We start from the raw sequence: 8,893 nt of genomic DNA on the forward strand, positions 1-8,893 counted from the left end.
AGGAAATTAATTTCTTATAAGTCCTATGTCATCTTTAGGGATGCTATATGAAGGGTATTTTAAGGAAATTAAGGAGAGAAGGTCCAGGGTCCCGAGCCCGCCACACAGTTGGTGAGAAGACGCATCCACCGTCAAGACATGGACGTACCATACCCATGAACCCAGGCATTTCTCTCAGTTACCAGACGTAGCGAACCACTTAGGGTGACCTATGGTAGAGGTGTTAGTTATCCAATGAATGGTTACCAGGGCAGCGGTACCCACACCCGTCTCCCAAGATATGGTTTTTTCCCAAGAAGGGATTTATTAGCTGGCTTTTCACATAGCTTTATCAAGGTTTTTTTTAATTTAGGAAAAGAACATTTGTATGAAAACTACTGTGATTTTTTTTTCCTTTATTCTCTCTTGGAACATTCACTTAATGAATTATTACTTTGTGTTTGGGGATATCATTCTCCAAATCTTGTATTTTTGACTCCACTCGCCGATTGGATGAAATGGTTTTATTTGCAGGTGGAATTAAAAGAAGCTATCAACTCTCTGGACTTCAAGGTATCTGAAGGAGGAGCCAATTTCAGTCTTGGCCAGAGGCAGCTGGTCTGCCTGGCACGAGCCATCCTAACCAATAACCAGATCCTGGTGCTCGATGAAGCCACAGCTAATGTGGATCCACAGTAAGTACATATCTATAACTACTATCCACTCCAAGGTGTTAGAAAAATACAATATTGGCAGCTTGGTCAGAATTTTGACCGTCTTTCAGCAGCTTACATTGTGATGGACCAAGGTCTTACCCAAGGAAGATGGCATAAACCGGCATGGCAGAGACCTCTATCGAAAAAGACGCGTATGAATTGAAGGGAACTGCATATTTGGTTAAGAATTTTCTATCAGGGATTATCAGAGGAATTGAATTGCCCAATCGGAAGACAGGAACAAAAGAAGGAAGGTACGAATTTCGACAGGACAAAGAATATCCCAAGGAAAGGGTGGAGTTAAGCTTTGATTTATACGACATCGACTTTGAAAATATTCCAACCGAATGTTTAGGTGAACGTACTAGCTAGAACCACTCAAAATCAAGAGTAAAACTTGACATTTTTGAGGGATTCACAACCATTTTTAAACGCCGAGCGCAGGATGAGACGACGCGAGATATGGTTGCAACAGATCTGTTACTCGAGAAAATATTTCCGATTTCTTTAAAATTCAAGTGGAAAGATTTAACAGAATCTTTTGTCTAATTACCCACTAGACTTAACATTGTGAGTATAGGTAACATAGTAACGTAGTATGTAATATAGTAACCATTAATTTTATATTATATATAAAAAAATTATATTATATAAAATTAATGGCCAGAGATAAAATAAATTTATAGTTTTTTTTGTTAACATTTTTAAGTGATGTTTGCCACATTATAACTTATTTATGTCTTTTTCATGAATGAAAGAGACAAAACAAAAGGACAGCCCCGAATAGATGAAAAATCACAGCCCAAAAGAAGGAGCGTACTAGAAAATTGGCAATAAAATTACGTATAATCAGGAAAAAAATCGGAAGTTGGAGACAAAAAAATTGCGGAAGAGTGGTCGGTTCACTTAGAAAAGGGAGGGAGAAGTGAGTCATCAGAGGCGAATTGAAGATGATCAAAGCTAGGCTCGCGAAAGCGTTAAAAACAAAGCGTACCACATCATAAACAACTGTAAACGGTAGGGGATACTGCTGTCTAGGTGTCTAGGCCTAAACCAATCTACGCCTCTTGTGATTGTAGGACAATATATGAAAGGGAGTATTTTGACGGAAACGGATGATAAGACGTAGGTTGCGACGAAATTGAAATAATAATCGACATTAGCGGTAATGCTTGCAGACCCCCAGGTCTACGTTAGATTATGACCTTCAAAAAAGAGCGTTCACCAAAAAATTATATTGAAAGCGCCCTATGGGAATCGGAACACGCTTTTCCAGTCCGCGCCTGGGTTCTTTGAGAGAGTGAAACAAATTTGGAGGTGTAAACCTTTTGAAATAACCAGAATGGCCTAATTAGCATGATGCGACTATGACCCAAATAGAAAAGAACATACGAGTCGATAAAGGTTAGGATATATAACATATTTTAAACCTGATTAATGGAAAAATACGGTTATAAATAGTTCGGATTTAGAAAAAATGGGGACAGTTTTTGACATTTTTTGAGAAGTCTGTCGCGATATTTTAAACAAAAAGTGCTCAATTTATTTTAAACAGAGTTTTGAGAAGTGAATTCGAAGAGTAAATACGTCGCGATACTTAAAACAATTAAATTTAAAGTAGTAAAAGTGTTCAATTTATTTTAAACAGAGATTTGGATGTGAATTCGCAGAGTAAATACATCGCGGCCAAAGTAGTAAAGTGTTCAATTTACACAGTTTCGCGGAGTCTGAGCAGAACGTGTAATTACAACGCGTGTTTTCGAGCATGAATTGTTGTTTAATAAAAGACAGTCCCGTAGGTTTTTTGATTTCGATAACGTCACGGGTTAAGAATAAATTTATGATTAAAAATAATGAAACCTAAAATTCTTTCTCGGGCAGAATAAAAAACGCAATTGTTATGATTTTAATAAAGTCACGGATTATAAATAGATTTATAATTAAAATAATATAACTAAAAGTCTTTCTCGAACAAAATAAAACGCAAGTGTTAAGATCTCTTTTTAAGAATTTGATAAAGTCTCGGATTATAAATAAATTTATAATTGAAAATTAATATACCCAAAGGTCTTCTTGAACTGTATAGGAACGCGAGTGTTAGGCTCGATCATAGTTGTGCATTATAAATAAATTTATGATTAACAAAATAATATCCCTGAAGTCTTCTTAAAACATAATAAAAGACATAGCTGTTAGATTTTAATAATTTCTAGGTTAGGTAGGGGTGTTGATTTTACAATTATAGGGTTAAATCCATAGGCGATTCAAACATAGACTCGTAGAAAATGGAAAGTTCGAAGTACATTCATCATGGAACGGAGTGTGGGTAACACAACCACATTAGGAAAATAAGATTGTAGATATCTCGGATTAAGATATAAAATTTTAGGGTACCATTTCAGAAAATCTAGTAGTAATTACGGGACACTCCAACCAAGAGCAATGGTCGTGTGTTTCCCGACAGGATTTTGCTATTAGCGGGTAGGAGCTAGTAAGTGTTTTCATTTCCAATTGAGATGTTCCGGTTTAACCTAGAACGAGCGATGCTGACATCTGTCATCTAACAATTACCACTAATCCCTTTTAATATGTATATAAAACCAACATGTCAATTTTTCAGGATTCCTTAACAAGTCCGACATTACCTCAGTAGTGTCATTCGAGGCAAACCTTTACTTCATCCCAGAATTTGAACCTCGATTAAACTTCATAGTTGGTTGACGTCAAATAGTAACGCTGTAAAACCGTATCCCACAAATACGGGCCAATCAGAAGGATTTTTTTTCTCACGCTACCATGTGATAAGGGTTGCCATCGTGAACGGAACTAACGGGATGTTGAAAACTATTCCCTCTGACGGGACCATGTTGAATGAGGGGCGTGAGAGGGGAATGAAAAATTGTGATGAACGGGAGCGTGGTCCGCTGTTGGGGCGTCTAGGATGAAGATACCTCGGGGTGTCTGTGAAATCCACGTGGAGGGGGCGACGACGTGATATCACGTGAGAATAAGTCCGCAGCGCTATTACATTATTCAATGGTGTCCACCTGGAAGCTGATGTAAGCCAACTGGAACGCTTGGCGGAATTACAACAGCTTTTTTGAGGTAGAGTGTAGGTCTGACAGCGCGTGGGAGATGAGCTTTATCAGACGAAACCTACATGACACAATTTCCGCGTTAGTATCATGATATGGGATGCAATTACCTTCCCCATCTAAAGCCAGTAACGTAGATCTTCCGGAGGTACGGGCGCTGGAGCAATTTTGGAAATATTGTGAGAATTTAATTCGTTTTCTCTCGGGCGTGAGGGGTCCGTATAGGGCAGGGTATCTTTATGAAATTGGTCTGCAGCTATAGGGGATAGCCCAGATACGTCGGATTAAATGTTTGATTTCTGATCACCATTCACCGTTATTGTATTGGTTAGTGGAGGAGCCAGCGTAGTTTGAAAAAGATTTCATTCATACAGTTTACCCCTTCTCCTTTCTCCTTTCTCCTCTTCTCCCCCCCCGTCTTATTCCTTCCCTTTAATAAGATTAAGTGTCGAGTAACAAAAATAAAATATATCAGAACAGATGGAGGCGACCCCGGAGCTGAGATGACAGGGAACTCCCCGAAACCCGACACCCTATGCATGTCGGTACAATACTATACTAATTTGTGCAATAAAGAAACTATTTCATGTCCTCGGATTTATTTAAGGTCGGAAAGATTAAAACATACAAGTGAAGTCTACTCTATTAGAGTTAGGCGTACTGTAGGGGACGAGAGTAGGTTAAGCGCACGGTTTTATAAGAAAAGTTTTAACAATTTCAATGGTAAAGAGATCACTCACTCTAATTTAAACGAAACTGGATTACCATAAAAATATGCATTAATGGCTCGTTCATATAGGGGAAGTCCCCTTCATATGAATTTTAAAACGAAAAAAGATAACACAGCGCTGAAAAAGAGCATTATTGCGAAAATGACTCCTAAGATCTTGTTACTGTATACTCCATAAAGGGATCGAGAGGCTTAGCTAGGGTTTCTTTTTTAAGGTATGCCTCCTAAAGGGCGCCACCATTAGCTTAGGAAAATCGAAGGACAATGACCAGGATGCTACAAAATTTTACAAATCAGACAGAAGAAATCATTATTATTTTTACGTAGGTAGAAAGATTAGGATCATCACAACCTTTATGGAATACCACAGGGTAGCCGCGAAGGGCCTGATTGCGCGGACCAAAAATTCCGCATCTATCAATAAGCTAAATTCAATGATTTGATTGATGGAGACTGTAAGTCTGTCTAAAACGTTGGGGACAGAATGAGAAAGTACCTACAGCACTGCTTATTAACCCAAACATAGTACATCTTTACTAAATGTGCACAATAAAACACAATGCATCTAATAGTTGTTTCATCTTGGTACGTAAATTCACAAGACATCAATTATAATGCAAGATCCCACAAGGAAATCCCAATTAGCTAATTTTAACTGAAATCCGTCTTAATAAGGATGTAGGCGTTTGAAATAATCATTTCGTAAACAAACCGGAAACTTAACAATGTAATTAAAGCGGGAAAACAATAAAAAACTTACTACTTGTATTGTAACTCGGATTTGTCTCGAAAAACTCTTCAAATTAAAACTCCCGGGTCAAGTAAACACTTGGAACTATTTGTGATAGATAATATTTAACTGGGATTATTATTAGCAGGTGGAATGGTTCTAGGCCCCGACTTTGAGGGTCGCAATCGTATTTATTAAAGTCTCAATCCTTGCATTATCTACAGCTATGCGCCATCCACGGGTAACCTCTTAAACTAATATCTAGTATATCACAAAAAGAATATTCAAGTATAAATGTAAAGGGTTTAATGTTATAATTAAAATATATATTGATACCCAGATGAAGAACATACAGAATATTATACGTTTTCCGTGTATTTTTTACTATGCTAATTTAGGCAGGCCACAGATAGCTGCGCACGGCCTCGATTGATACGAGAGATACGTGGCGTGGTACAACGATGTGACCAAACATTGCCAGCTGAGCTATGCTACGAGAACACCCATTTTCAGAATGCTTTATCAAATAAAAAAACAAACATGTGTAACTCGTTCAAGCACTTACGACAGCTTTAAGAGCGGAAAAGACAGGAGCGGTGAGCGGCATGAACCTAAAATCCCTGGACGGAGCAATTCGACAACAATTTGAAGCCGCAAGTGAGGAGGAAGATGTATAGAAATGTATAGTGCATAGCGTTGATATGTATGACAGCTTCATAGTAAAAGAAGCTGAAGACACGCGTGAAACGTAGCCGTATGCAGCGATCTGTGGCCCGCTTTAGTGTTATTTTAAATGTACAGTACCTACCTACCGTGTATAGAAAAAAATCAAAGAAAGACTGTAGTTTACAGCTTAGATTAAAAAATATATTTCGTTATAATTACGCAAAATGTAATGTTTTTTAGTAGGTATCGTAATATTATTTAGGTCTGTTGGTTTTTCTAAACATGTTACGCGTGACAGACTTTTCGAACTTCGAGGGCATTATATTGTATCAAACGTTTTTAAACATTTTTATATCTCGTTTAGCAATATTTTATCGTGATTTTATCAGCACGAGATGAATAACGAATACTGTGTAATAGTTAGAGGTGTTATGTCATCGATATCACGCAACAGTCATTATGACTCTTATCTGCCAATGATTATATAGGGTGTCTGGGGGTAAATTGCGCTAACTTTGGTGGGTGATTTATCTTGATTTTAGAAGTAAAAAAATTTTTTATAACTTTATTTAATAGAATAAAACAATTTTTTACATGTATTAGTTATGAAAATTATGATTGCAATTATTTAAATGTGAAGATCCCATTTGAGGTATGGATTAATTAATGGTGAGGTCGAGGTATTTGATCCTGGTAGTGCGCTCAATGTCCGTGCACTGACCAAATTCATTAGAATTCAAAAATGTGTTTAAACTAACAGAGGATCGTCATGTGGTTGACTTGTATTATTTCAATTGATGTGGGGTATTTAGTTTTATCAGTATTCAGTGTGAGCGTATTTAGTATTATCAGTGTTCAGTATGAGCGTATTTAGTATTATCATTGTTCAATATGAGCGTATTTAGTATTATCAGTGTTCAGTATGAGCGTATTTAGTATTATCAGTGTTCAGTTTAAGCGTATTTAGTATTATCAGTGTTCAGAGGGTATTTGTATCCAACCACGTTTCAACAATGCTCATATTCGAATTAGCCTTTTGTAAATAGCTAGCCAAGAGCTTCAAACAGTTAACGACTTATTTATACTTTTTGACCTTCAAAATAAAGTTTTCTCTCACCCTTTAAGTACAAATGCAAGGTGTGGATATTACTTACAAGTTTTTATTACTTTTCCAGGACCGATGCATTCATTCAGCAAACCATCCGCGAAAAATTCGCCTCTTGCACAGTCCTGACGATAGCCCATCGTCTTAACACGATCATGGACTCCGACAGAGTGCTGGTAATGGACACTGGCATAACTGCAGAGTTTGCACATCCGCATATTCTCCTCAAGAATCCAGATGGACACCTGTCCAGGATGGTGAAGGAGACGGGGGTGGAAATGGCGCTAAACCTGAGGAAGGTGGCGGAAGAAGCATACGTGAAACAAGGAGGAAAGATAGAAGATGACGAAGAACAGATTGTAAAAGAAAAGAAATGTATAGACGAAGAATAAGACTATTCACAACGAAATTAAATGAGTGAAAGGAATAAAGTAAAGCGAAAGATAGAGTGTGCAAATATTTAAAACTGTTAATACATTTTCATAAATGCATCATCGGTGCTACAACCCTCGGAGCATGTACCTTAAAAGCCACGGATAAAGCCATTCGAGAACAATAGGGAATTTTCACTATTTTTTTTTACTATCTTTTAAAAAAAATATATTATGAACGATTTAAAATGTGCCATTTTCGATTTGCCGCCAAAACGACACCATTCGTCTTTATTTGTGGATTCGGCAGTGTTGACGTCACACCGGGCAATGTTGGTGATAGCCATCTTACCAGCCAGCCGCGGCTTCTATATCATAATGATGTTGTAGCCAGTTGGAACCGTTTCAGAATGTGCGGTTTTTATAATCAATAATTATGAATGAAAATATTACAATTACACATTTTTAGTTTGATGATTAGAATTTAAAAAAAAACATACTTATATAGTTTGTGGAAATACCCCCTAATTTTGGAAATCGCGGGGCGAGGGGGAAGATTTATGAAAAATGTCAGAACTAAAATTTTTAATGGCATGTCCCATTCCGTGTCTCATCAAATAACCAAAAAATCATAACCCGTTATATATACATTAAAATTCATAAGTTTATACCACTTTACATACAAATCATTTCAAAAGTTTGTCATACAAAATGGCTGCCAGGCAATTTCCCCTCACCATAAATTTGGCTTCAATGCCATTCATAAAAAATCACAGTAATGATCTGTCCAGGGCTTTTTAGATACATGCCTCAGACTCAAATAGCCTATTCTACAGTTGCCTCTTTTACATTAATTCCATACTGTAGGCCCTGAGAAAACAAATTCGCTCATATTTGTCATATTTTGGGATGCTGTGTGGAGTTTTTTTTATAGTAAAAGAAGTTCTGGGAAGGAAAAAGGTGTGAGGGGTGGGTAGGAGGTGATCCAGGAGTGAGAAGTAAACTGTGAAATCTATTTTCTGAGTAAGAATGCTACCGGAGTATTTTTCTAGCCCACGCAATATTGGGAAGCTTTTTACTTCCAATTTTATTGTTTATTTAGTTACAATTTCAATGTATGTGCCATTAGGCTAGCATTACACTTGTAAGTTTTTTCGTAAATTTACGACTTCTAGCCAATGGGCATCTTGCATTTTGAAAATCCAATGCGCCCATTGGCTAGAAGTCGTAAATTTACGAAAAAACTTACAAGTGTAATGCTAGCCTAACAAGGAAAACGTTTTGTATATGTTAACCGGTTCGGTGCCAATGACTCCCATGGGCGGACCAATCATTTGTAATTTTTCTGGCAGTGAATGTGTTAAGCATATTTCGAAAAATTTTTACCAAACTTCTGACGAAAATGTGTTTTATTTTTTAGAATGTAGAAATTAATTACGTTATTTTTTAAGAGTGACTACTTAATCTGGTAAGAGTTTTATATTAAAATACAGTATTGTAT

The 8,893-nt window shown here is 37.0% G+C and overlaps 1 protein-coding gene across 2 annotated transcripts in view; it reads left to right on the forward strand.

The window, feature by feature from the left end:
- The window catches only part of LOC149411198 (ATP-binding cassette subfamily C member 4-like), a 55,860-nt gene extending 47,254 nt beyond the window's left edge, over nucleotides 1-8,606 (forward strand). For both annotated transcript variants that reach the window (XM_089647352.1, XM_089647353.1), the window contains 2 exons: nucleotides 514-674; nucleotides 7,092-8,606. In XM_089647352.1, coding sequence (XP_089503478.1) covers nucleotides 514-674; nucleotides 7,092-7,413 — 483 coding nt within the window. In that variant the 3' untranslated portion in view covers nucleotides 7,414-8,606. The remainder of the gene's footprint in view (nucleotides 1-513; nucleotides 675-7,091) is intronic.
- The last annotated feature ends 287 nt before the right edge of the window (nucleotides 8,607-8,893 follow it).

Source organism: Hesperophylax consimilis, chromosome 26 (genome assembly GCF_061612785.1).
Source record: "Hesperophylax consimilis isolate HC1 chromosome 26, BYU_Hcon_1.0, whole genome shotgun sequence".
NCBI classification, from domain to species: Eukaryota; Metazoa; Arthropoda; class Insecta; order Trichoptera; family Limnephilidae; genus Hesperophylax; species Hesperophylax consimilis.